The sequence below is a fragment of the Azolla caroliniana genome, unplaced genomic scaffold (assembly GCF_043228905.1).
Source record: "Azolla caroliniana isolate FFs.n. ecotype wild unplaced genomic scaffold, voAzoCaro1.0.p SCAF_6, whole genome shotgun sequence".
Taxonomy (NCBI): domain Eukaryota; kingdom Viridiplantae; phylum Streptophyta; class Polypodiopsida; order Salviniales; family Salviniaceae; genus Azolla; species Azolla caroliniana.
This window is the reverse complement of record NW_028230441.1, coordinates 16,671,024-16,698,620: the sequence shown is the minus strand read 5'-3', so window position 1 is coordinate 16,698,620 and position 27,597 is coordinate 16,671,024. Positions and strand designations below refer to the sequence as shown.

The following is a 27,597-nucleotide window of genomic DNA, read 5'->3' as shown; positions in this document are numbered from 1 at the left end:
GGAGCCCCTAACACCATCAAAGGTCAAGTTGGGGCTATTAGATAATGAGACTACCAATATCTCCCATGAGTCAGGTAGTGTCATTAACAAGAAAATGGCTTTGAGCTTATCATCAAAAGGAGTCATTCCTGAGTCTTGCAGCTGTGATAAGGTACCTGTAAATAAGGACAAGTGTTCAGCTCCACTCTTGGACTCATCCAATTGCATGCCAACAAGCTTTTGCATTAGGTGTACTTGATTAACAGGTGTACTGTTTTCATATGTAGCCTTCAGCTTTGCCCATATTTCAGAAGCAGATTCCAACCCTTTGAGATCTACCAAGATCTCATCAGAAACAACCATCTTGATATATATGACAGCCTTTTTGTTTAAAATCTGCCATGCATCTTCTGACATGTTCTCTGGTTTTTCTGCTTCCAACGCCCTCTCACAATCCTTCAAAATAATAATTCCTTGCATTCTTTCGTTCCACAAGTCGAAACCTGTTCCCTCAAATCGTCGAATCTCAAAAAGATTCTTCACTTCTGAGGAGGATGACGCCATAGCTCACAATAAAGAGGTCTGAACACCTGTTCTTTGCTGTACAGCAACTGTGCAGAAGTTCAGAAACCCTAAATTCGCTCTGATACCAGTTGTAAGGGTTCGGACTGATGTCAATAGGGCTAAGGAATACTCAGGATTCACCCTAGTATAGGCCCTTTAAATGCAATAGTGGAGCTATGGTAGAAAAGATAGAGAGAGAAAGAAAGAAAGAAAGATATATTAACGTCTTTTAAGAGGCCAAAATGGCCTATAAGACCAAATAAGAGATTACATCTTAAGTGTTGTCTCGTCTTTGAGAACAAATCAAAATAAAATAAATATTACATAGTAAATATAAAAGTAAATAACATGTGAGATCCTCAAGTTAGGTATATTGTAGCTTTTTTCTTCGGAAGATCTCTAGCATAGGTCGATCCACAGAGAGAGAGAGAGAGAGAGAGAGAGAGAGAGAGAGAGAGAGAGAGAGAGAGAGTTGGAGGAGCTCACCTTTTGAAGTGAGATCCAAAAGTTTTTAACTTATGTTTTATATGGCCCATTTAGGGTTTGCCAAGTTCACATTGAACTTGGCCCAAAAATAACAAAAAAGGTGATGAGTGATTTTTGGCCTTTATAAATAGGCCTATATACATGTACCATAGTTCTAGCCATACGTCCCATTCGTGTCATACTCAAACGCCAATATTCGTATCATACTCATACATGAAAAGGCTTCGAGTATGATTGAAATCCATACGCGGTACATAGATATATACATATGGTGTACATATAGTGTGTGTGTGTGTGTGTGACATGTGTGTGTGAGAGAGAGAGAGAGAGAGAGAGAGAGAGAGAGAGAGAGAGAGAGAGAGAGAGAGAGATTTACCAAAAAAGAGAGAGAAAGAGAGAGCGTGTGTGGTCTAGAGAGAGAAGCCCTGTTTTGCATGTGTGAGGAGACAGTGGTTTGAGTGTATGCCTAGACTCTAGAGAGAGAGAGAGGAGCTATGGGGTTTGTCTGTGTGAGGGAATGTGAATATTAGATATCTAGATTTTGTAGAGATAGAAGATCTGTCAGTTCTCTTGTGAGAGAGAGAGGGTGTGTGTGTGTGTCAAACGTCACTTCTATTTGCAAAGAACGATGAATATCAGAAATAAAAAACCCCTAAAAAAAAAAAAAGCCAAACGAATATCGCGTATCATACGCGTACGTTTGCAAACGTTCGCGTACGTCCAGTAAACTGGACGTACACGAATATTAGGAACTATGACATGTACACACTATAAGGGGGTAATTTAGGGCCTTTACCCCAACAGCTAGTAGACTTGCATGTATCCAAGTCACCTGCCATGTTTGCATCACAATATCCCTGCAAACTTAATGCACCCTTCCCATAGCATAAACATTTTCTCTGTGTACCTTTAAGATACCTGAAAATACACTTGACAGCCTCCCAATGTGCTTTGCCGGGATTAGACATATAGCAACTGACAAGTCCCGCTACCTAAGCAATATCTGGACGAGTAGCTACCATAGCATACATTAGAGAACGACATGCTGATGCATAAGGTATTTCCTTCATCGCATTGCCTTCCATCTCATCCTTTGGACAATCAGCTTTGCTAAGTTTAAGATATGAAGGCAAAGGAACTCCAAGGGACTTTGCTTCTGCCATATTAAATCTGTTCAGCACGTTTCCAATGTACTTTTCTTGTGACAAAAACAACAATTTGTCCTTCCTGTTTCTACTGATTCTCATGCCCAATGTACTTTTCTTGGAAGTCAATACCTTCCTTCTATGCATAACACCCTTGGCAACTAATCTTGCCTTGTATTTTGGTTTCCATTCAATTTTCTTTACTTTATAAACCCATTTATTCAAAAGAGCTTTCCTTCCTTCAGGTAAGGAGACAAGATCCCAAGTATCATTTGCATACAAAGATTTTATTTCTTCTTGCAATGCAAGCTCCCACTTAGTGCTAAGTTCACATGACATTGCCGCCATAAAAGTAAGAGTTCACCCTCATCTGACAGCATGACATAATGCAAAGAGGGGTCATATTTATATACCTGCCTCCTTAAACGATTAGACCTATTGACCGAGTGATCAGTATTTTCTAGGATTGGTTCTAAATCTAGAGGAAAATCAGTTTCAGCACTTTCTGGCTGTTGCAAACCATGTCTAGCATGTTGTTCAGCATCTATATTTTGTTCTTCAGTACCTTCATCTTGTTGTCCAATACCTTCATGAGCATCTCTTTGCTGTCCAACTTCTTCTGGCTCAGGGATAACTGGTTGATCATCATATTCAACCTTTGCTATAACATCATGAGGTTTATTTCTAAATTTTGTGGATGGCTGTAATTGCTGAAATGTAACGCTCTTAGAGTTCCCAACACAGGAACAAGCATTTTTCAGCAATTTTTCTTCATTAAAAACAACATCCCGTCTATGTACAATTTTTCTAGACTGAGGTAACCAAATCTTATAGCCCATTTCACCTTCCTCACCATAGCCCATAAAAATGCCCATGGTGGACTTAGCATCGAGCTTGTTTCTCAGCTCACTTCTAATGTGTACAAATGGATCACAATCAAAAATTCGTAAATGGTCATATGAGGCCGGTTTGCCAGACCAAACCTCCTCGGGGATTCCATTCTTTAAGGACTTGTTGGGAGAACAATTACATATATGAACCACGGTTTTTAATGCTTCTCCCCAAAATTCATGAGGGAGATTCGCTGTGGACAGCATGCACCGTACTCACTCAAACAAGGTCCTATTATACCTTTCTGCCACCACATTTGATGAAGGGTTATATGGAGCTGTAAGCTCTCTTTTAATACCATGTAAGTCACAAAAGGACTTAAATTTTATGTAAACTCACCCCCATTATCTGTTCTAAGACATTTCAGTTTTGTCCCTTTTTGGGTAGTCACAAATGCATGAAAAGATTTAAATGCATCACCTTTTCTTTTCATCAAGTACACCGAAATCTTCCTAGAATAATCATCGGTAAAGGAAATAAAATATGCATCACCGCCCAAAGATTTTACAAGCACATTTTGCACCTTTTGACTCATCAACCCTCATACTGATAAGTTTTCTCATCAAATGCACATGATCCACACTCCCAATGGTATATTGTTATCTGGTGTACAAATTCGGCTTGACGTATTGTCGATCTGTTTCCACTCCTCTCAACAGAAACCTGAAGCTTCGTCCTAACTCGGGTGCGGCCTGCGATGAGAAACGGTTCCGACAAATCGTCGGGAGCCTCATATATCTAACGATCAGCTGACCTGATCTCAGTTATTCGTTCGGTATGATAAGTCAGTTCATGCAAAGACTGATTGTCGCGCATCTTCAGTGCGCGACTTGAATATTGTGATATGTGAGCGGCACGAAGGATCGGGAACTGTTGTACCAACACGGTATAGCCAAACAGCAAGTCGGCTATACTGATGTCGACTATGCAGGATTCCGATCTACCGCGACAATATCAGTAGTATGCAGCTGGCCAAGAACCCTGTTTTTCATGCTCTGACGAAGCACATAGAAGTGCATTATCATTTTGTGTGTGAGAGGGTCCTGAGTGGTGAAGTCGAACTCCGGTATGTTCAAACCCGGCAGGTGGCCGGCATCTTCACCACGGCGCTCGGATCGGACAATTTGCTGCACTTTTCGGAGATGCTTGGGTTACATACAACATCTCGACGTGCCTCACTTGAGGGGGAGAACAGGTAAAAAAACAGGGGAAGAGCAACAAGAGGAAGTTGAAGAAGATGCTGAATCGACTGAAGAAGTCGACTCATCCGGAAAAGCCAGAGCAAGTGGCAAAGTCAAGGACAGAGCTGACCAGAAGAAAAAGGACAAGACCAAGACATGGTCGGATGTGGTGAATTGCCTGAAGAAAGAAGATGAATTGGAGACAGCCAATTCAGACAAGGGTAGGAACGAATCGGAGACAGCCGATTCGGTCAGGTGGGTTGATTCGGATGGGTCGACCTTCATGAAGGCCAAGCGGACAGGGAGGCAGCCAAAGCCGACACCAAACCGAAGGAGTAGACGGGTCGAGGGGTGCCAATATTGCGACAACGAGGGAGTTGAGAAGGGTTTGACGAGCAGACAAGCCGATTGAGGAGGTCGAAGAGTGCGGAACTGGACGAGTCCAGGAGCGCGAGCAAGGCATGAAGACGCTAGGAGGAGCCGGAGACAAGGACTGGTGAATGTTGACACAACAGACCGACCTCAAGTTGAGCTTGAGGGGGAGTGTTGAGTGAGCAAGCTCAACACGGACCGGATCGGGTGAAGACCGATCAGCTAGGTCCGGATCAAATCGGGAACCGGATCGGTGAGCAGATCCAGGGGGAGCCGGTAGGCTGTTAGAGGCCTAAGATCCTAGATTACTAGGAAGTTATATTCGTAGGAGTTAGTGTCAGTAGCTGATTTATGAGCATTGAAGTACTTGTTAGTACTTCTCACCGTCCTTTATGGACTTGTATAAAAGTGCTCACTGAGCACATTTGTATGTACAGAGTGTTATTTTGAAATAGAGTTTTCTGTGTTTTGCTCTCTCTCTTTCTCTCCTGCGTTCTCTGTGTGTTCTCCATTGATTCTTTGTATTTTCTGTTGCTATCCGGCTGAGCCGGTTGTGTCTGTCTTAGCTTTCTGCACACTGATCTTCACATATTGTGTAGTGACGCTCAAAGCTTGCAAATACAAAAATGACAGTAGGTTTTATGGCTCAAGCATTTGTGAATGGGGATATAAAATGTCTTGGTACATAATGGGTTAAAGTAGTGGAGTAGTGGAGAGCAAAGAACAAAGTGGTAAATGTTGTAATGAAGTGGTGGTGGGTTTAGAAAGTCAAATTTAAAAAAGCTGGGATAAAGTAAATCCAGAGAGAGAGAAGCATGTAGAGAGAATATAGAAGGGAGAGATTAGTTCTGGGGCTGTCACTAACAATAGGCAATGGTTAGGTTCGAGAGTGTCCAAACCGAACCATTCAAAAATTTTGAAACCTGAACTGAACCGAGCCAAACCACGAAACTGTTAAAACCGTTACGTAAATTTTTTTAAACCGAACTGTTACGTAAAAGTCCAAACCATTAAACTGCTAAAACTGCAGTTTCGTGGTTTAATTTCGGTTTTCGACTTAGATCAAAATTCAAAATTTCAATTTTAAAAATTTAAATTTTTTCCGGAAATGTGAGAATTAAGCTTGACAATGAAAAGGTTGTTTAAAAAAACATTAAAATTTTTTAAAAACTTTTAAAAAAAATTAAAAACCAGTAAACTGTTAAAACCGAACCGAACCGGGATCGTTCACTCCCCAAACGGAACCGAACAGAACCATTTTTACTGTTAAGCCATTAAGCCGCTAAGCCGCGGTTTCGAGGTTCGGTTCGGTTCAAACCAAACTGTTGCCAATTGTTAGCTGTCACTTTCCAGTACATTTCTATATCATTTCTCATACAATTGACCTCATGAGTAGTCAAATGGTGTAAGAGATCAAGGCAAGATTGGAACATGGAAATATAGGAAGTGCTTTGGATATTGATTTAATATATGTGCTTCCAAGACCTCAAATTCTACCCTGAACTGTAGAGATGGAGTGTTAATGTATCATGATTTTTTGTAGGTTTTCTTTCTATTTCATCCTCAAAATTTCATTTTTATTTTTCTATGTTCCAGTAATCTTATAATGTAGGGACATGTAGACAGTCATGTTTGTAAAAGTATGCCATTATTCTCGATAGGAATGGAGCTTATTGTATAGTATTTTTGTGTACTATAGAAAAGGTGATGGACGTCGCATTACTGTATTCAAACATCAGGGAGAGGTGTTGAAGGATCAGAGTATTTTAGACTCTCTTGTGTTCTCAGCAGAAGCACGTGCTGCAATTCGGCAACTTTTTTATTCTTATCCTCCTACTGAAAATGAAGCATCCTGGAAATTTGATAATATCCCTGCATCTGAGGGCAGAGGTAATAAATCTCAAAAGTCCAAGCGCGCTGCCAAAAATGCATCCAAGTCTTTGATTGGAGAAGTCGATATCCAAAAGCAAGTTGAAATGCTTGCTGCACGATTTCGCAGCATGCCATCTATGCAACAGGTTCTTGATTATCTTCTCTATTAGTAGTCTACTAGAGGTTCATGATATTTATGTTTTTCCCTTACGTGTTCAGATTTCACAAGAAAGAGCTAAGCTTCCTATCGCAAAGTTTAAGGATGAAATTACAAAAACCATAGAGAAAAACCAGGTGACATGAGGAATGCAATATGGGATATTGTTTATCTTGGTTTTCCCCCAAGGTCTTAGTTTTATGTATTCTCTTTACATAGTCCTGCTGGAGATTCTAAGATGTTCTCTTTTCAGGTTGTTTTGATTGCTGGGGAGACTGGATGTGGGAAGACAACACAGGTTAATACATCTAGCAAAGATTGTGGGCTCAAAAAGTATTTAAAATGTTCATAATAGTCCCAAAAAATGCCCTGAGGAAACGGCCATTGTATTATAGACGTTTTAATTTTATGAACTTCTCTATTGTTGCACTGTATGATGATTAATGTCATAGGATTGGAAGCTTAATAACTTTCATCTTCCAAATAAGTGTCAATTTTGACTTCTAAACCCCTACATAGGTCCAAAGTCAACTTGTTGATTTGATACATCTTCAAAGTGATCTTTATTCATTTGGTGGACACAATTTTAGCTCCAAGGCCTTTACCAATGCATTCCAAGTTGATTTTCCTAAGAGGTCATTCCTACGTTACATCAACTGTAGCGCCTCATGAGAGTATCTATTATAAAGCTCATTGATATTTACACTTTTAAACTTGGCAGGCCATTTGGCCTCTTAAAGGAATGTTGTTAGACATGTAATTCGGATGAATAGTTGAGAAAGTTGTGATAGTAGAATATAGAGGACATAGTTATAAATACAAGAAAAGGGTAGTTCCTAGGTTACCTCTATGGTAGCTCCTTGTGAACATATCTAATATGAAGCTCATTGATATTTGCCCTTCTGGCACTTGTCTGATCGACCATTTTGCTTCTAAAGGGATTCTGTTAGACATTTAATTCAGATAAATCGTTGAGGACATTCTGATAATACAATATAAGAACTATTTATTGGAAATGTATTCTTAAATTTATAATTGTTATTATAGGTTCCCCAGTTTATCCTTGACCATATGTGGAGTTCAGGTAGGCCATGCAGGATATTGTGTACACAACCTCGGAGAATATCTGCTTCCTCTGGTTAGTAAAAACTAGTGTTTAAAATTGTCAACTGACATCTGTTTTGGGATCTGTGAGTTCATTTATAATGGGAAATTTTGCTAGTGGCTGAACGGATTGCATGTGAGCGTGGAGAACCCATTGGGGAGACTGTTGGCTACCAGGTGTTTTTTTAAAAATGGAGATTCTTTTGTTGGGTTTTATGGGTATGAATAGACAATTTACTAGCTGTTATGATTGTGGCATTCAGATTAAGCTAGAATCAAAAGGTGGCATGCATTCTTCTCTAATGTTCTGCACTACTGGAGTACTCTTGAGAAAGATAGTGAATGCAGATCCAAAAGATGTGATAAACTACTTGAATGCCACTCACATAATTGTGGTATGCTTTTCAATACGTTTGGTTTCTGTAGATTCCATTATGTTGAGTGTGTTTCAAGGAGTGCTTCATGTACTTCTGCTATCTAATTGCTCATCTAAATAAAAATATGGAAAAGTAAAGCATGAAAGACAGAGGAAACTTTCGGCACATATTATAATTCAGCAATCAGAAAGTAACTGTTCATCAATGAGTGACCACAAAGAACAAAAGAAATTTGAAATGGGAAACTGTTAGTTTTGGCAATTTGATTTAATCATGAAGTCCAATTTTTAGATGTCTAAGGATAAATTATCGCAATGGGACTATTTTATCATGTTAGTCAATTCCAACTTGTAGATGTCTTAAGGATAAATGATAGCTATGGAGCTCATGAATTTTTCTCATCATGCTAGTCAATTCCAAGTTTTAGATGTCTTAAGGGATGAATTATCTCAACGAGACTCTTGAAATTCCTTTATGATGCTAGATTATTCCAAGTTGTAGATGTCTAAGGATATATTATCACAACGGGACTTATAAATTTCTTGTCTAATGGATGAAATAAACTGACGGAACACATGAATTTATCTAATAATGGTAGTCAATTCCAGCCCTTAGATGTCTAAGTGATAAATTTCCACTATAGGAGTCATGAATATGTTTGATCATGGTAGTCAATTCCAATTTTTAGATGCATACGAGATAAATCATCACAAGATTACTCATGAATTTCATTTAATGGTAGTCAATTCCAGCCCTTAGATGTCTAAGTGATAAATTTTCACTACAGGAGTCATGAATATGTTTGATCATGGTAGTCAATTCCAATTTTTAGATGCGTACGAGATAAATCATCACAAGATTACTCATGAATTTCATTTATCCTGCTTGCAAATGGTAACAGCATCTGCCACATCCAATCTGAATTATGGAGGTTCATAACACCCTATAGATATATCTTGCTGTATTTAATATATATATACATATATACACCATAAAGACGTCCTCAAATGATGGTCTTTCCAGAAGTGGGTATCTTACCATGATGAAATGTTATGAACTCTTATAATTATTGATAAGGTAAGATTCAAGCAGGGTCACAACAATTGTTCAATATTCTCTTCCCTCAGATGGTCATACTACAGGAACAACATCCTCATACACAGAAATTAGGACCTTCTTTCATGTAAATTTGCGTATATTCCTTGTAAAGCAATTAGAACAACTTAGAGTAAATTTCTGGAAAACAAGGTAAAAAATCATTCAGGGAAAAGTCTAATGGAAAAACCAATGAAGTTTATTACTGTGAATATACTTTACTTCGTACCTGTTCCATGGCCCACATTGTAACTAGAACAGCTCCTTCCAGGATGAAATACATGAACGAGATCGTGATGCTGATTTCATGCTAATAGCCTTGAGGTGAGAAGCTTGTTTTCTTTGTTATATAAAATGCTGATAATTATTATTGAAAATCTGATCACATCTTGCAGGGATCTTCTTTCAAAAAAACCAGATTTGCGGCTGGTTAGTTTCTAATTGTTTTTTTCCTTTAGGTAGTTATATCTAAAGGGATTCAAATATCTGAAATTGTCAGAGATCTGTAAACAGATATTAATGAGTGCTACTCTTGATGCTGAACTATTTTCAAGCTACTTTAATAACTGTCCTGTGATCAAGGTTCCTGGGTTCACATATCCTGTAAGTTCACTAATCTCCCTCATGAGGTTTTTTCCCATTTATTAATCAGTGAATCACCATTTGTCCTTAAAACCAGGTGCAAACATTCTATTTGGAAGATGTTATTGTCGCTACAGAAGTTGGTGAAGATCCTGCACTTCTTTCTCCTGGATCTACAGAGATGGATAATAGCTCTCCTCTTAACGAAGAGGATGCAGCAGCTATGGACGAGGCAATTGGCCTAGCATGGCTAGAAGATGACTTTGAGTTATTTACAGAGATGCTATCCAGGAATATGAGTGCTAGTCTTTACAATTATCAGCAGACTTTAACGGGAACTTCAGCTTTGATGGTTTGTGCTGGAAAAGGCAAAGCTGATGAGGTTTTGTTATTGCTTTCAAGGGGTGCAGACATCAATTTGGCTTCCAATGATGGTAAAACTGCCTTGGATTGGGCTGAAGAGAATGGACAGCTGGACATCAAAGAGATACTTTTGAAATGTAGAGATAAAAAGGATGACCCAAGTTTTGGTATTAAAAAGTTGGAGTTACTTGAAAAATATCTCAGTAATATTGATCAAGAAGAGATTGACATTAATCTAATTGAGCGTCTGATACGAAAAATATGTACCAGTACTACTGCTGGTATTCCTCCAGATCCAGAGGGATCCATTCTTATATTTTTACCTGGGTGGGAAGAGATAACACGCACACGAGAGTGCTTGGAAGCATCACCATTTTTTGGTGATAGAACAAAGTTTTCTCTTTTACCTTTGCATTCTATGATCCCCTCGATAGAGCAGAAGAAAGTATTCCAGAGTCCAAAACCTGGTGTAAGAAAGATTATTCTTGCAACAAACATAGCAGAAACAGCAATCACGATAAATGATGTAGTTTTTGTTATTGATTGTGGCCGTGTTAAAGAGAAAAGTTATGACCCGTACAATAATGTCTCAACTCTCCAAACAGCATGGATTTCGAAAGCGAGTGCCAGGCAACGGGAAGGTCGGGCCGGTCGATGTCAGCCTGGTGTATGCTACCATTTATACTCCAAAACTCGAGCAAATGCATTGCCAGATTTCCAACTGCCTGAAATAAAAAGAACCACTCTTGAGGAGCTTTGTTTGCAGGTAGGATGAGATTGTTTTGTTCATATAATCTGGCAAATCACTCCAAAATACCTCAGAGCTTTTGTTTCTTTTCCCAAATTTTCGTTAATTTTGGTTATTTTCCAAAACCCTAAGTTGACCAATCATGTCTGTTCTCTCAAAAATAATATGTTCAATTCATTCCCAATTTCTCAATTCATGTGCTATTTGAGTAATTATTTAGTCAAAATTCATTCCCTTTCTCGTGTTGGGGGGTTGGTCATTGTTTAACCAAAATTTATGCGCATTTGAGGAAAGAAAGAAAAGCTCATTATTCTCTTTATTATAAATATTTGTTTTACTCAATCTTTTTGAGTCGCTTGAACTTCCTTTGATTAGGTAAAGTTACTAGATTCGAACTGCAGTATCATGAGCTTTTTAAGCAAGGCTGTTGATCCTCCAAATGAATTATCAGTTACTAATGCAATACGTCTTCTCCAAGATATTGGTGCATTGACATCTGATGAGAAGTTGACTGAGTTAGGAAAGCAGCTTGGAGCGTTGCCTGTCCATCCATCAACCAGCAAAATGCTACTGCTTGGCATCTTATTAAATTGTCTTAATCCAGCTTTGACAATTGCTTGTGCAGCAGGTTTTCGTGACCCCTTTGTTTTGCCAACAAACGCAGAGCAAAGGAAATTAGCATTTGCAGCTAAAAGAGAGTTATCTTCTGCTTATGGAGGTTACAGTGATCAATTAGCAATAGTTGCTGCATATGATCGTTGGGAAAAGGCTCAATCACGAGGAGCTGCAGAAAAGTTCTGTGCGCAAAATTTTCTTTCAATGGGGACAATGAATATGCTTTCTGCCATGCGAGAACAATTGTGGAGGGAACTTTCTATGAAAGGCTTCATTCCTCATGCTTGCAACCTGAATGCTAATGATGTAGGTATTGTTCGTGCATTGCTAGTTGCTGGATCTTATCCCATGGTTGGTATGCTGTTGCCAGCCCTCCCGACTGGGAAAAAGGCAGTTGTTCAAACTGCTCAGGGTATGAAAGTCAGGATCCATCCTCATTCTCTAAATTTCAAGCTTGTCCATGCAAGCAACCAGAAGCAAGAAGCTGTCAACAAGCCTTTGTTAGTGTTTGATGAAGTAACTCGTGGTGAAGCTTGGATGTATATTAGGAATTGCACTGTGGTGAAGCCCCATCCTCTTGTACTATTAGCCTCTGAAATGGCTGTTGCTCCCTGCAGTACAGAAGACAGTGATTCGGATGATAATGATTTATCAGGTGAGAGTAGTGATGAGGAAGATATGCCAAATGAAGCCAAGGGCGAGAAAATCATGTCAAATCCAGATAGCCCTGTATTAGTGGTGATCGATCGATGGTTAAAGTTTCAAACTTCTGCCGCAGAGGCTGCTCAGATTTTTTGCTTAAGGGAGAGACTCTCAGCAGCTATTGCATTCACGGTAGTCACTAAAGTTCTCCCAAACATTTTAGCAAGCATTCTTATTGATGTCATGATTTTTGAGCTGATGTCTAACATAGTCTAGCATTGTATTTCAGCTCAAGAACCCCGATCAATTATTGCCTCCAGTTCTTGGCAATTCGGTGTTTGTTGTTGCATGTTTGCTCTCATATGATGGGAAGGTAGACATTAATTTTCCCCAGCAGACGTCAACTACGTGGCAGGGGTCTGGTAACCATCAAGAAAGAATGACCATCACAAGGGTACAACAACATAAAATTAGTAAGGATAACGAATATAAAGGAAGTTCAAGTCGCATGAGTATTCCTGTAGGCAGATTTCAACATCATTCGGGATCACCAAAACTACCAAATTCCAGCTCAAGTTTCATCAAACGGCCACGAGAGAATAATTTTTGCTGAGAGAATGTGGTTGCCTGAAGGCGAATCATGATTATTGTTGATGGATATCCTATTGCCACTTAGAGGTATAAAATGAACTGAAATTGAATCTTGCCAATTACTTTTCTCAAACATCTCTTCGAATCTGAAATTGAGGTTGTTCAATGTAGTGGCTCAACTGGATCATGGAGCTGGATTGCCCTCATTTTTTGTCTACTCAAAAGTGTTTCTAAAATCTGTTACCCTAAGTCAAGAAAGTGACATGGAATTTTGACTTTTTCTCATTGTTACTTGAAGGTTATCTAAAGCAATAAGGCTTCATGTGATTTCACAAGAGAAACTCTACAGAGTATGCGGCACATGATTCACTCCGATACATTTGGTTATCTTGGTGTCAGTTGCAACTTCAACATATGTATTGTTGAGTTTGGAATTAATCAACATGTACATCCTTCTTATTGATTATCTGTATGATGATGCCTCATGTCTTATCATTTTTTTTTTGGTGAATAAGACTTGTATGGATTGGGAGCCAGAGAATTGTTCGTAACTTTCACTTTGTCCTGAATACTGACCAATCTGTACTATGCTTTATCTGATTCTAATGTAGCATGAGAATCTTGATGTCAATAATTTGACCATGCCCATTTTTTTCGTTGTGCATTCTTAATGAAGTATTTTGAAAAGAGCAGAGTATCTTTTGCTCATATTTATTATCATTTCTTTAGTACATCAAAGGCATAAAAATGACTCATCTGACTGAAGCAAAATAATCAAACGCAACGATGGTGATACCTCAACCAGTGATAAGTGGCTGGACATATGCTGGTCTTAGAAATTTTAGTAAATTCGTAGTTTGTCAGTGATTTCTTCTACATTCTGCATTTCTTAATTATATAAATTACAGTAAATAGTATTTGGATTGCTGTTAAATTATTGTTCAGCGTCTGTACCATTGCTTCAACTCTTCCTCTTTTGAAACCAAAACTATCCCTTCCCTAAATTATATCAATTATAGTATGTAGGTAGTAATTGAATTGCTGTTAAACTATTGTATGGTGTTCATGTATCATTGCCTCAACCCTTTCTCTTTTAAAACCAAGACCATTGCTTATTGTGTACAATAAATCACACTGATTACCTAGTCCGCATTGCTCTGGGTTTATCGACATTTCATTTCAGAAATGGTTTCTTGAACACAGATCTCTCAGTGAATTTCATTGGTACAGTCTTGGAGAGGTTTCTATAGTAGATTTCATTTTATACAACTTTGGCATTTACCACCATTAATAACACACAAAGATCAAATGTTGATGGTAGTGATGAAATACTTGTGCCTTTCAATACAGAGTTGGCATTTACTATGATTAGAAACACATAGGTTGCCTTGTGCATCTATATTTGTTGCCTTATACCAATAAACATAAACAAACAGTTATTCAAAACCCTGATATTGTTTTTTCATGCTTCATCAATATTAGTGGTTGTAGATGATTACTCTTAGATGATGCAAAAGCTTTCAGCTACTTTCATGTTTCATCAATATTAGTGGTTGTAGATGATTACTCTTAGATAATGCAAAAGCTTTCAGCTACTACATGCATCTGCATTCAAACATATTACAATAACGAACCCTCAAGGCCTTTACTACAGTAGTGCACCTTAAGACATTAGAATCTTGTTAGGCATAAATACCACAGTCAAGACCCTTAATACAATATTATACCGTAAGTAATTATGTTATTCAATCAGGCAAAATACTAACTCTACATCAACGTTTTATCGGCAACTTGTAATAGGGTAACGATTTAGTATGGAGGTGGGTTTTTTAAAAGTGGGTTTGCAAGTCTAGCTCTCAACCGTTCAAATGCTTCCCTGCATGCCACACTATGTGTTAAAAATAAGACGCAAGCAAATGCAATTGCTAACACAATCAAGTAGTAGCATTGGTAGATATACTAACTTCTTGTCATTATCTTGTGTTGAATTGATTATGTTGGTTAGATAATCAAAATATTGATTGTCGAAACATTGTGGCCTACACAAGAGAGCAATACATCAAATTTTGAGCTCCCAAGGATTTCGTTCATCACTAATTGTTTTGATAAAGGTTGCTGACCTATATTGATTAGCCACATCTCCAAATCTAGATGAGTCCCCGGCAACAGCTTTAAGTAATACGCTAGTGAGTTCCTCTAAAGGTAGCTGCAGCAATGATAGAAAAAGACAACCAAGATATTTTGATATCACTACAAACACATTACCTATCTATACTAGAAAAAAGTACACGATATTTGATATAACTAACAATGCATCGATCTTCTTAATTTGCTAGTTATCTTATGTAGAGAAAAATTATGTCGTAGGAATATCAATCAAAGTATGCCATAATTGTATCTTCCAAACTAAAAACTAAACCATCTCAATCTAAAGTTTACATCAGCAAGTTTTAGCAGTCTCAATTTGTTAAGATGAGATGAATATCATGTCAATTGACCTTTTTCACATGCTCTATGGTGTGCGAAATGATCCAACCCCTTCTTTCGTCATGTTTCTTTTAACATTTTCTGGTCTTCCTTTGTGTGAAATACTAATTTAGCATTACTAGCTGACTATGCTTTAAGTACATCACAACTATATTTGAGTTTGCTGTATACTAAATTTATAATGATCCCTGTTTCCAAAAAATGTTTCCGTGGTTACTAACATGTCAGTTGGTCTTCGGAGTTGCCAATGTATTTAAGAGATGTACAAAAATATTTGCATAGTTCTCTATCATATTCTACTTGGCTGATTAGTAAAAAAAAAATTACCCCGAAGTTTAGTTTTATACGGTCCTTTCATAAGCTTAAAAGACCTCAAATAAGCATAAAAACAAAGACACATAATTTCCTTTCAACCTTCATTCGCATGGTGGTTTAAAGCTATAAAATTGAGAGAAGCAAAGTTCAATCCTCACAATATGCTCAGTCTGGTCTTTTAGATGTCGTTCGGAAGCTAATAATCTAATCAAACACCCTTTGAAAACCTTCGGCATATGCTTATAGGACTTTGCTAGTATATCTCTATTACAAGATCGTGGTTCCCTTTAAACTATAATTTTCCAACCAATGGAGTTCTATAAATCAACACCTTTATTCTGGAACACTGATGGGGATGTGAATCTCTCTAACCTAGATTTTGCGGTGATCTGAACACTTAAGAAACTGAGCATGTTTTCTTTCACATGCATGAAATAGGTAGAAATTATGGCAGAAATAAGCATAACCACAAATGGCTTTTATTTACCTTGGTTGATTCTTGCAATTTGGCACTGTCATCATCGTCATCACATTTTTCCTGCATCCAACCTTCAGGAATCTCCCAACTCGTCTTGTTCGTTTCAGTGTTCCAATAATACGGCTGAATGAAACAAGGAGAAAAAAATAAGTAAAGATAGAGAGAGAGAAAAACAAATGATAAACAAAATATGGAGAAAAAAGTTGATGCTGGCATAGATTCTGCGGGTCAACCTTTGTAATTTTTCCTGGTACAGGAGAGTATAAATACAGAAGAACAAGGATACACCTGTGCAGATTTGGGATCAATCACTTGCTTCCAATGAGAAGAAGAAGAAGATGCTGCAGAAAGTGACGTCACGTGACAACTCCTCCCAGTGACGTGAGGACCCCTCAGAGACACAACTGCCAATGTAGGTAATCCATCGAAAGCGACAGTCACCATTGCTCTGTCTCTCTCTCTCTCTCTCTCTCTCTCTCTCTCTCTCTCTCACACACACACACACAGAGGAGCGTGTTTGTATGTTTGTTTATATTCGTCTTAAGAAGCAAACAAAGCTTTGAGAGAGTTGTGGTTTTGAGCCACATATGTATGTAAACTTAGTTTTGAGAGACAAGAGGTTTTGCTTGCGCAACCAAATGGTATAAATAGAATAGGGGTTGGGCTGGTGAGGGAATCTCGGTCACGACGGACGGTGCAGGTCATGTTTCGATAATCCTATCAAATTTGAACCATCGGATCATTATCCGAAAAAAGCACGCTGCGCCCATTTCTAACATGGCTCTGTCCTTGCATACGTTGCAGCTAACAATCATATCTAAGTAACCAAACCTTGCCCCTACGCCTATCAAGTCTGTCCTGGGTTTGTTCTTGCCTCTGTCATGTCTAACATTGTCCAATGTTTCTGACCCATCTGAATTTTTTATAACCCATCCCCCCACCCTTACAACTTGGCCGAAATTTGTAACCTGGCTAGGACATCTAACCCGGCTAACCTGACCCAATTTTGTAACTCGTCTACCTAATTCTAACATGGCTCGCCTACCTGCATCTAACCCATCCCAAATTTTTGAGAGGACTAGTATCTTCAAAGATCACAAATATTCAGTCACCAAAAACTTCAAAGATCGTGAGAGACTAATAATCCAAATTTTCAGATTGAAACGATTTTATAATTTCAACCACCAAAAATATTTTCAACCCAAAAAATTAGCAAAATATGTCACATAATCAGAGACCTAAAACCTCAAAGGTCAAGCATTTGCAAAGACCAAAAACTTCAAAGATCAAGCATTCCAAAGGACAAAAGCTCCAAATATTACATATAGTCAAATTGTCAGATTTTGAGAGACCAATAACCTAGATTTAGAGATATAAAAAGTTTAGTCATACATATTTAGAGATCAAAGTCTCCGTGTTTTAGATAAAAAGAACTTCAATCACCAAAAACTTCAAAAATCATCGAACTTAAACAAAAAGTTTGAGGTCATTGCTCTTGTCTATTGGATGGCAAAATACAACGACAAATTTTGTAGCAATCAACATTAGTCCCTTGAAGTCAATATCAAGTCATCACAATGTAAACATCAAACCTTTGTGGTCTCACATATTGGCAACCACCTCTTAGCACGACGAACAACTCTCTATTGTCTTCAGGTGTGTGTTTTGGTCTTGTTTTGGGAGTTGTCCATAAGTTTTTACGAAATTTCGAGCATGACTCCTCTTTTTTGAGGAATTTGTTGCATCCGACTTACTGAACCTCTTTCTAGCATTTTGGTTGTTGCTAGTGGCACGAAAACCCATTAACCTACAGGTTAGAGCCAACATTTGTTGCATACAATCCTCAACGTCAACAATGTTCACTGATCTACATCCTTGTTCAAATAATGATCTTGCGTCATCTAAGATTGATTTATCATATTTTGATAGTACACTTCTAATGTTTACCTTCGATATCATAAAGAACACAAAAGAAACAAGTTCTAATGAACTAGCCTTAGAATTATGAAATGACTTTTCGCATGCTCATCCTGACAACATGCCTTGCACACCCAATATCAAATAAGTCATCCATGCAACAACTTATTATTGTTAGGGCTTTATTCTAATGTAAGCAAAAGATAAGGAAATATAAGATAGGAAAATAGAGAAGAGATATGTTATTCGTGGGATTGTATGTGTATGACTGTATAAGTGATGGTACGTGGATAGATAAGTGTAAAGTCTTTGTATGAAAAATCATGTTGTAAGTGTGTGCAAGTGTGCACATGAGCAAGTGTGACTATATTAATATGTGTAAACACATGCACATTTATGTCAATGTGTGCAAAATGGAATAGTGTTGTAAAGTGGGCCTAGGTTGTTAGAAGGTTATGTAACTAACCTACAAGCCTCATTGGATGTTCTTAGATTGTGATCCTCATGTAATGTACCTATATAACCCCACCGTAGAGGACATGAATGATAACAGTATTTTTTGCCTCTCAATAATTGTGTGTGTGTGTGTGTGTGTGTCTCTCTCTCTCTCTCTCTCTCTCTCTCTCTCTCTCTCTCTCTCTTCCTCATGTTCAACCCCTTGATAGGGGGGTGGAGCCATTCCACCCATCAACAAGAGAGAAAGAAGGGTGCCAATCCACCCGACCACCCCCGATCAAAGGGATCGAGATGGACTAGAGCCTCTATCAGCGTCCCATACCACCGTCGTGGCATCGACCTGTACCTAGTACTGATGCGCTCGCTACAAGAGTTGATCACCACAAGGTCGGAGTCTCGACGTAGTCGACAATGTATCAAAATGGTAGTTAGGCCTTATATTTATGGTCAGACTCTTGCAATGAAAAGTTAGGGAAGTTAGTTTTAAGCGTATTTTCTCATTCCCATGTAGCATCTCTATAGACTTATCCATCCATTTAATTTTAAATTCTCGGAATATTTTAGAATGCAAATGTTTCGTTTTAACATTGAAAATTCTCTCTGGTACATGTGGTTTAGAAGCTAAATCTTTAGAAGTAACTAGAGTTTCAGTTGTAACTATACTATCGCCAGAACCAAGCAATTCTTTTAGACGACTTCCATGAAAAACTGGATGGATTTCGACACCATCAGGAAATACTCGAGGTGGAAAGGGCAACGATGAACGAGAAACATTTGCCAAAGTCATATTGGGTTGAAGCAGTGAATATGGCCGTTTATCTGATGAATCGTTGCACAACATCAGGAGTGCACGAAGTTGCCCCCTGTGAAAAGTTCTATGGGAAGAAACTGGAGCTATGGATATTTGGTTCAATTACATATGTACATATTCCCGACAACCTATAGCAGAAGCTCGATCTCAAGTCAAAGAAATGTATACTCGTAGGGTACTCACTCGAGCAAAAAGGGTATAACTGCTTCAACCCTTCCACCAAGAAGGTATGAGTGAGTAAGGATGTAGTATTCGACGAGTCAACATACTGGTATATAGTCGAATCATCTCCATCCGACACAATGGAAACCGAGTTCGACACAGATGTGGAGGAGGATGATCAACCGAGGTTCACATTAGAGGAAATTCTAATCTCAACCAGGTTGAGTGGACCACAAGAGCCTCCAAACGAGCAAAGCACGTCGCGACTGAGTCTGAAACAGGACAAAGGAAAGGCCAAAATGCTTGAGTACGAAGACTCAGTTGGAAATGAATCTACTCACTTATCCAATAGTGAGTTTGGTAGATTGGATGTGCCCATCATGAGGCCAACAAGAGAACCACATCGATCCACCCGAGAAAAGAACGTAGTTAGCCGATTCGGCTACAACGACTACATGGCATATCAATTAGCATTCATGATGAGGGTGTCGACAGTCCGAGAACCAGAAAACTATTCCGAAGCCCCCAACGACCCTAGATGGGTCAAAGCGATGGATGAGGAGATGTAAGCACTCTCCAAGAACGAGACATGGGATCTCGTCCCTTCATCAAACCACCAAAAGGCAATTGGATGCCGGTGGATCTTCAAGATAAAGCATAATGCCGACGGCATTTTCCATCGGTACAAGGCTTGGCTTGTGGCAAAGGGGTTTGTGCAAACGCATGGTGTCGACTATGAAGAGACTTTGGCCCGATAGGAAAGATGACTACAATTTGAACCGTGATTGCGCTTGCAACAACAAAAGGGTGGCACATCCACCAAATGGACATAAAGAACACCTTTCTACAAGGATAGTTAGACGAAGAGGTGTACATGGTACAACCACCTGGATTCGTGTCAACTACACATCCAATTGCTGTCTACCGACTCAAAAAGCCTCTCTATGGCTTGAAGCAAGCACCGCGAACATGGCATTCGAAGATAACGCAATATCTTCATTAAATCGGCTTCAACATGTCCAAGTCTGACAACTCTCTGTTCATCCGGAGCGACGCCAGAGGACAGGTATTTATCATCATTTATGTGGATGATTTGGTCATAGGAGGAGAGCATTTAGCGGATATTGAGGACATCAAGAAGCTCCTCTCTAGCCAATTCGAAATGACGGATATGAAGGAGCTCCATTACTTTCTAGGAATAGAAGTAATTCGGACTCCAAACGGCATCATGCTTTCTCAAAAGCACTATACCCTTAATCTTCTTTACAAGTTTGGGATGACACAGTGTAAGCCCGTCACTACTCCTCTTGATTGAAATGTAAAGCCAGATGTTGACTCAGGCACTAGAGAGTGTGAGCCGATGCATTATCGTCAACTAGTCGGAAGCCTCATCTACCTCACAATTACCCGACCCGACGTGAGTTACCCGGTCGACCTCCTTAGCCAGTTTATGCAAACTCTGCGAGACATCCATCTCAATTGTGTTAAGAGAGTGCTAAGGTATGTGAATGGAACCATGGATTTTAGCATCCTTTACAAATCGGCCACACTGATACACGACTCGAAGGTTATACTGATGCCGATTGGGTCGGCTACTGAGCCGACCGACGATCGACATCCGGATTTGTCTTTCTCTCAGTAGTGGCGCCATATCATGGAGTAGTAAGAAACAACCGACAATCACACTGTCAAGCACCGAAGCCGAATAAAGGGGTGCGGCCGTAGCCGCATGCGAAGCTGTTTCGTTCAAGAGAATCTTGAAGGATCCGGGTGTTCCCGTCAAGGATCCGATTCTCCTCTATTACGACAACATGAGCAGTATTCACCTTGCTCGGAACCCAGTCTTCCATGCTCGAACTAAGCACATCGAATTGCAATATCACTTCATCCGAGAGCGTGTTCTGGATGGGGATGTCGACCTACAATACATCAGCACAAACATGGAGACGACCGACATCTTCACCAAAGCTCTGGGAGTTGACAAGTTGCAGCAGTTCACAACCGACTTGGGTCTTTCGACCATCGACCAACCGAGCTTGAGGGGGAGTAAGGAGCAGTAGTAGTATACCAGGGTAGGAGTATACCAACCATTCGAAGCTGAAAACAATCCGAACCAACCATCCGACAATCCGACGACCGAAAGTTGTGTTTGAAGGGGCGTGTTGAGAATCAAACTCAACTTGCCGTGAGTGGGAACACACTCCAGGATACTCAAGTATGAGAACACCCCACTTCCTTGTATAGTAACTAGTGTGTCATAGAAGTTAATGTCCTATTACACATATTCTTTAAGTAGTTAAGACATGACCTCTTTCCCAAGAGGCGGTAATAGTGAGAGAACTTAGAGAGAAAGTGACTATATAAGCACCTCCTCCCTCTCTTTGTAATTGTTGGTCATTCTTGCTTCCTTGTAATACAGTTTTCTGATTTTTCTGTAATGGTGAGCTGAACTCTAATATCTCATGAAGACCGTAATAAAGTGATACACCAAGAAATATGGCAAATTTACACTCGATATAAATGGATCACCCCACGAGAGCCACTCCCATCTAAAATGTTGTACTATAAGAAACACTTCTTGCACTTCTCTCAGTTAGGTTTTATTGTTACTCCTAAGGGCCGGACAATAGCCTAACACAAGGTGTCTACGGAAGACACTTCACCAAAGGGTGCTACGGCGAGGTAACTTAGACTAACGATTGATCAAGCCTTTATCGGCTACTTAAGAAACATAGCATGAATCTTAACACACACGTAAGATAGAAAGTGATAGCATAGAACGGTAATCAATACACAGAGATAAGACAATAGAGCTTTATTAATTATCCGTCGTGATTTACAATGTAACCAGACCCTTTTATAGATCATCGGCTCTGCATACAAAACAGTGCCAACCGGCACACTGATATGAACCGGTCCGGATCCGGATCGGCATACTGATTCCGGTCCGTCCGTTCACTTCTCAAAATATACTTAATTACTAATTATTCTAATAACAGCTTCCGATAATTCCTGCCCTTTCACATTCTGGATTGTCCTCCACTCCTTGCCGGCTGGCTAACATTTATTACACGACCAAGATATCTAGATACATTCTTATCAAATGCACTAAGGGTGGCCATTGAACAACTTAGGATATCATCTCACCAACTTGAGATTGAGAATGGTCGGGCTAATAGAGTCCCTAGAGAGGAAAAACTATGTAGGTTGTGCCACATAGAGATAGAGGATGAGTATCACTTCACATGCAAGTGCCCAACTTATGCCGAGATACAAGTGGAATACCAAGACATATTAGTACCCTCTCCAAAGTATTAGATACCCCGGATGTAAAGAGACTAGGTAGGTATATCTTAGAGCTAAAACAACATAGGGAGAACAAATTACAAAGTGTTAACCATAACCCTTTTCCTATTCATCAACTTGTAACTAGTGTAATTTTTCAGGAACAAGGGGAGACGATGAATGTGGATACACTTACGCCACTCGGCCTCTCTCTTGAGGAAGCCGAAATGCAAAGAACAATCAAACGCCCTCGGATGTTGGGCTTCAAAACAAGTCAACACGAAGTAGAAAGGATTAAGAAGATAAGGGAACGTGAGCTACGTCGACTAGAAGCTATGGTTGGGGTACCTTTTACATTGGGGCCACGGGCCACATCCACATCGAAACCCTTTGACCTCCCGCTTCTCTTCGAGAGACTTGGATGGAAATGAAATTAGGCCTCGTATAACATTATTTTCATTGTAGAACATGTTTGTTATTTTACTAGAACTATTTAACTTAAAACTCTATTTCTATTTTTATTTTTTACTTTCAATGAATGGGTAAATATCCCATTTTTTTGTTGTAAACCATTTGTCTCTAGAAGACATTAATATACCTTTCTTTCTTTCTTTCTTTCTCTCTCTCTCTACACACACACACACACACAATTCTTTCGCTGCACAGAATCCACCCGATTCTTTACACTCATGAACTGGTTGACCACTTGGATTGCATATCCGATATCTGGCCAGGTACACACCGTTGTGTACATCAAGCTTCCGATGGCGGAGGCATTATGGTACCTTCATCATCTCTGACTTCTCCATCTTTGTCTTCGGACTTTGTTTTCTAGATAGCTTGCAATTTGTCGAAAGTGTCGATCCGACTGGCTTCACATCCGTCATGCTGAACCATTGGAGCACCTTCATCACGTACTTCTCCTATGATAGCCACAATAGCTTCTTCGTCTGGTCCTAGACTATGTGCATCCCCAATATCCATCACACCATACTTAAATCTTTCACTGAGAAAGTCTGGTTCAAGGCTTTCTTTATATTCCCGATTTTGGTTCGGTCCGGTCTGACGGTCAACATGTCATCCACATATAGCAGAAGTATCAGGAAGTCTCCTCTATCAAACTTCTTCACAAATACAAAATGGTCGGCCTGCATCTTGTGGTATCCTTGGTTAGTCATGAAGGAGTCGAACTTCCGGTAACATCGTCGGGGAGCTTGCTTTAGTCTGTATAAGCTCTTCTTCAACCGGCATACCAGGTGCTCCTTCCCTTTCTTGACAAATCCCTCTGGTTGTTGCATGTAGATCTCTTCTTCGAGGTCACCATGCGGGAACGCCGTCTTGACATCTAATTGCTCGACCTCGAGGTCCATGCTTGTTGCTATGCTCAACACCGTCCGGATGGATGTCATCTTTACTATCAAGGAAAAGATCTCATCGAAGTCCACTCCTTTCTTATGTTGGAAGCCCTTCACCACAATGCAGGCTTTGTACCTTGGTGGATTTCCGGCGTCTCCCGGTTTTAGCTTGTACACCCACTTGTTTCGGAGTGCTCTCTTTCCTTTCGGCAGCTCCGTCAATTCATATGTGTGGTTCTCATGTAGGGAATCCATCTCATCCTGCATGGCACTTAACCACTTGTGGGTTGTGGGTGTCTTTCTTTGCTTCTTCGAAGCTTTCTGGCTCCTCCTTGTGGGTCAATAGCATATGCTCTGCATACGAAAATCTCCGAGGAGCCTGCTCTCTCTCAAAGGGTATCTTCTTCCTTGGTTCACATCCACCAGTTCCTCTGTCTGTTCTTCATCCGAATCTGATTCGGGGTCTTGTCCAGTTCCAGTCTCCAAATCTTCTTCTTCTTCGATCAGTTCAATCTCTTGTCCGAATCTGGCTGGTTCATCATGGTCTTTGGCTGGCATCTGGCTTCCAACTGGATATATCCTTGCATCTTCTGACTGATCTCTATTGGTCGACCCAGAGTTCATGATCTTCTTTTCCGACTCCCATTCGGCAATGGTCTTGTCTTCCATGAAGACTATGTCACGACTCTAGAAGACCTTCTTGTCGTCCAAGTCCCATACTTGATATCCGAACTCATCATCTCCGTATCCAAGGAATATGCATGGGCGGGACTTCGGATCCAACTTTGCTCTCTTCTACTTTTAAACATGCACGTAAGCGAGACAACCGAACACCTTCAGATGCTGGTAAGACACATCTTTACCGGTCCATACTCTTTGTGGCGTGTCTCCGTCCAAGGGTGCTAAGGGTGATTTGTTAATCACATAGGTCGTCGTCATCAACGCCTTAGGCCAAAATGTCTTGGACAACTTAGCATGTGCAAGCATGCTCCGAACTCTCTCCAGTATGGTTCATTTCATTCTTTTTGCCAATCTGTTTAGCTCCGCTGTCTTCGGCATGTTGAATTTGAGTTGGCCCCCTTTCGACCGTCAGTACTCCTTGAAGTAAACCCTGTATTCTCCTCCGTTGTCCATTCTAACTACATTCAGCTTCCGGCCGGTTTCCCTTTCCACTCTCGCGTGGAATTCCTTGAAGACAGATAATACTCGGTCCTTCGTGTTCAGCGGTGAGACCCACAACTTTCGGCTATGGTCGTTTATTAATGTCACGAAATACTGCGATCCGGCATGTGACTTCGTGTCTACTTGGCATACATCGGTATGCACAAGTTCTAGTGGTGCATTCCGTCTTGATGGTGGTTTCAACCGGAAAGAGGTTCGGTTCTGCTTGTCAGCCAAGCAATCGGTGCACTTCTCAAGATGCACGTCTTTCACCTCCAAAATGAGGTTATCTTCGTAGGTGGCACATGTGGCACAACCTCTTGTGCCACAGCTCACCGGCATTTTCAGATGCCATGTTGACTTCCTCCCGGCATATCCAGGCAGGCATCAGGCTTCCTTTGTTGAACTTCATGACTCCGTTCCGTGTAGCCTTCATTATCTAGACAACCGGTTGATGTTAGGTTTAATCGAACCTCCAGAACATGTCAGACATCCTTCAACAACAACTTGCACCCGGTTGATGTCATCAACAACACCTCTCCTCTGCCGACAATTCGGCATGCACCTTTATTTCCCATCTGGACAGAACCGTGATCTCCGACATTGTACGATGAGAAGCACTTCTGGTCAGGAGTCAGGTGGAACGACGCTCCGGAATCGACCACCCTGGTCGTTTCGTCGCTGACAAGATGCATCTCACTCTCCCCGGTGATTAACATCAGTTCTTCTTCACTTGTCACGATTGCCGACGTTCCTTTCCGATCCGAACTCCTCCGGTCCAGATCCTTCTTTGAGTTGGCATTTTTGGTTCCTTTCTACTTCCGGATGTGTCGGCAATTCTTCTGGAAGTGCCCCGACTTTCCGCAATAAAAGCAACTGGGCCTCCCCCTTGACTTCGACCTTGTCCCCGACTTGTCTCGGTTTTGGGGACTCCTATTCCAGCCTCTTCCCCAGTTATGGTTATCTTCCGTGAACAAGGCCTTCGGATCAGTTTTGGACTCCCGGTCCTTCCGACGAGCTTCTTCATCCAGCAAGCTAGATTTTACCCTTCCTAGGGACAATTATTTTCCTTCCGGCCCGGCATTGCCCAAGGTGACAACTAGCATCTCCCAACTGTCCGGGAGGCGATCCGAGCAAGAGCAACACAAGTACCTTGTCGGCAAGAGGTACTTCCAATGAGGTTGTTTGATTTATGAGCCCTGGAGTGCATTCATGTGCTCCGCCATGCTGGATCCATCTTGGTATTGGAGTCTCACTAACTTTCAGAATACCGACACCCGATTTACGACGTTTTTACTCTCTAGCATGGTACCAATTTTCTCCCAGAGCACATGAGCCTTACTTTCTTCATTGAAGTTGTTGTACAAGCTCATGTTGATGAAGCATCTAAGTTATGCCACCATCTTCATATGCATCACCTCCCACGTCGTGGCATCGATCTTGTCCGGTTTCTTGTCCCCAAACTATATCGGCAACCAAAGATCTTTGACCATGAGCATGTCCCTTATCTTCGACTTCCACATTGGGTAGTTGGAGCCGGTGAGCTTGAACATGCTTCCGAATGACTCTTCCATTTTCTTCAAGACGTAGAACCTTTGCTTTGATACTAGTTTGTGCGGAATAGCACTTGGCCACAACCGAGTCTTAATCACTCTATGGAAGAAAGCAAAAAATAGAAATAAGACAGACACAAGATGTTAACGTGGAAAACCCTAATAGGGAAAAACCATGGGAGCCCACAGACTCCAACTATCACTATGAGAGGAAGGATACAATGCGAGACTCAGAGGCAATGACCTCGAGCTCTATATCTTTGCCAACCGGCGGTTACAACAGAAATTACTTTCTGTTCCTATCTCGCTCTCTCTGCCTCTCTCTGTACAACAAAGCTTAGGATAACAACAACTACATATTAAAAGTGATTGCCCTAAGTCATATTTATACTGATATGACTTTACGATTATTTACAAATATGGCTATGACAGACACACTAGAAACATACTTACAAATATGTCCCTGAATCCGGCTCGCCCCAGAACCATCCGGAGGGATCGAATTCCCAACATATGTGTCATGAAAATTTTGATCTACGCAAAGGCAACAAGAATCAATGGGAACATACAAGAGTTTCTTAAAGAATAGTAATCCGTCATGACATTTGAATTATCGATAGTCCGTACCTCGTTGTTGGGACTGTGAACAGGTTGCCCGTGATCAATTTGCGCTGGACTGGCTTGAGCGAAAGCGTCTGTCTTCAAGTCTTCACGTATGGTCTCGATAATGCGGGAATCCAATGGAGTGTAAAAAACGCATGTTGCATTGCGGTCGTGCTGGTCCTAGGATGACTTGCTTTTGATTATCGAATGCTGGATCACCGGGATATGAGCGCCGCGATAATGCATCTGC

The 27,597-nt window shown here is 40.4% G+C and overlaps 2 protein-coding genes across 2 annotated transcripts in view; one reads left to right on the top strand and one right to left on the bottom strand.

The window, feature by feature from the left end:
* LOC147863201 (DExH-box ATP-dependent RNA helicase DExH6-like) overlaps window positions 1-13,420 on the top strand; it is a 29,901-nt gene extending 16,481 nt beyond the window's left edge. Inside the window, exons 3-15 of the mRNA XM_087321404.1 lie at window positions 6,318-6,636; window positions 6,710-6,784; window positions 6,901-6,945; window positions 7,695-7,785; window positions 7,870-7,928; window positions 8,015-8,146; window positions 9,495-9,547; window positions 9,619-9,652; window positions 9,737-9,826; window positions 9,903-10,934; window positions 11,292-12,365; window positions 12,463-12,851; window positions 12,936-13,420. Of these exons, the coding sequence (XP_087177530.1) occupies window positions 6,318-6,636; window positions 6,710-6,784; window positions 6,901-6,945; window positions 7,695-7,785; window positions 7,870-7,928; window positions 8,015-8,146; window positions 9,495-9,547; window positions 9,619-9,652; window positions 9,737-9,826; window positions 9,903-10,934; window positions 11,292-12,365; window positions 12,463-12,786 (3,328 nt within the window). The 3' untranslated portion in view covers window positions 12,787-12,851; window positions 12,936-13,420. The remainder of the gene's footprint in view (window positions 1-6,317; window positions 6,637-6,709; window positions 6,785-6,900; window positions 6,946-7,694; window positions 7,786-7,869; window positions 7,929-8,014; window positions 8,147-9,494; window positions 9,548-9,618; window positions 9,653-9,736; window positions 9,827-9,902; window positions 10,935-11,291; window positions 12,366-12,462; window positions 12,852-12,935) is intronic.
* A 918-nt stretch (window positions 13,421-14,338) lies between these two features.
* LOC147863200 (uncharacterized) lies at window positions 14,339-16,545 on the bottom strand. Its single transcript, XM_087320734.1, has 5 exons — window positions 16,333-16,545; window positions 16,054-16,167; window positions 14,885-14,970; window positions 14,729-14,803; window positions 14,339-14,640 (listed from the first exon to the last, which is right to left on the bottom strand). The coding sequence occupies exons 1-5, from the start codon at window positions 16,486-16,488 to the stop codon at window positions 14,574-14,576; spliced, it is 498 nt and encodes a 165-aa protein (XP_087176860.1). The 5' UTR covers window positions 16,489-16,545; the 3' UTR covers window positions 14,339-14,573.
* Window positions 16,546-27,597: the final 11,052 nt, after the last annotated feature.

Excerpts from the sequence above, each read along its gene's own strand:
- LOC147863200 (XM_087320734.1), bottom strand. The coding sequence starts at position 16,488 with ATGGTGACTGTCGCTTTCGATGGATTACCTACATTGGCAGTTGTGTCT. Across the intron at positions 14,971-16,053 it reads AATTGCAAGAATCAACCAAG|CTACCTTTAGAGGAACTCAC; the intron begins GTAAATAAAAGC and ends TCATTGCTGCAG. Across the intron at positions 14,641-14,728 it reads ACACAAGATAATGACAAGAA|GGAAGCATTTGAACGGTTGA; the intron begins GTTAGTATATCT and ends TGTGGCATGCAG.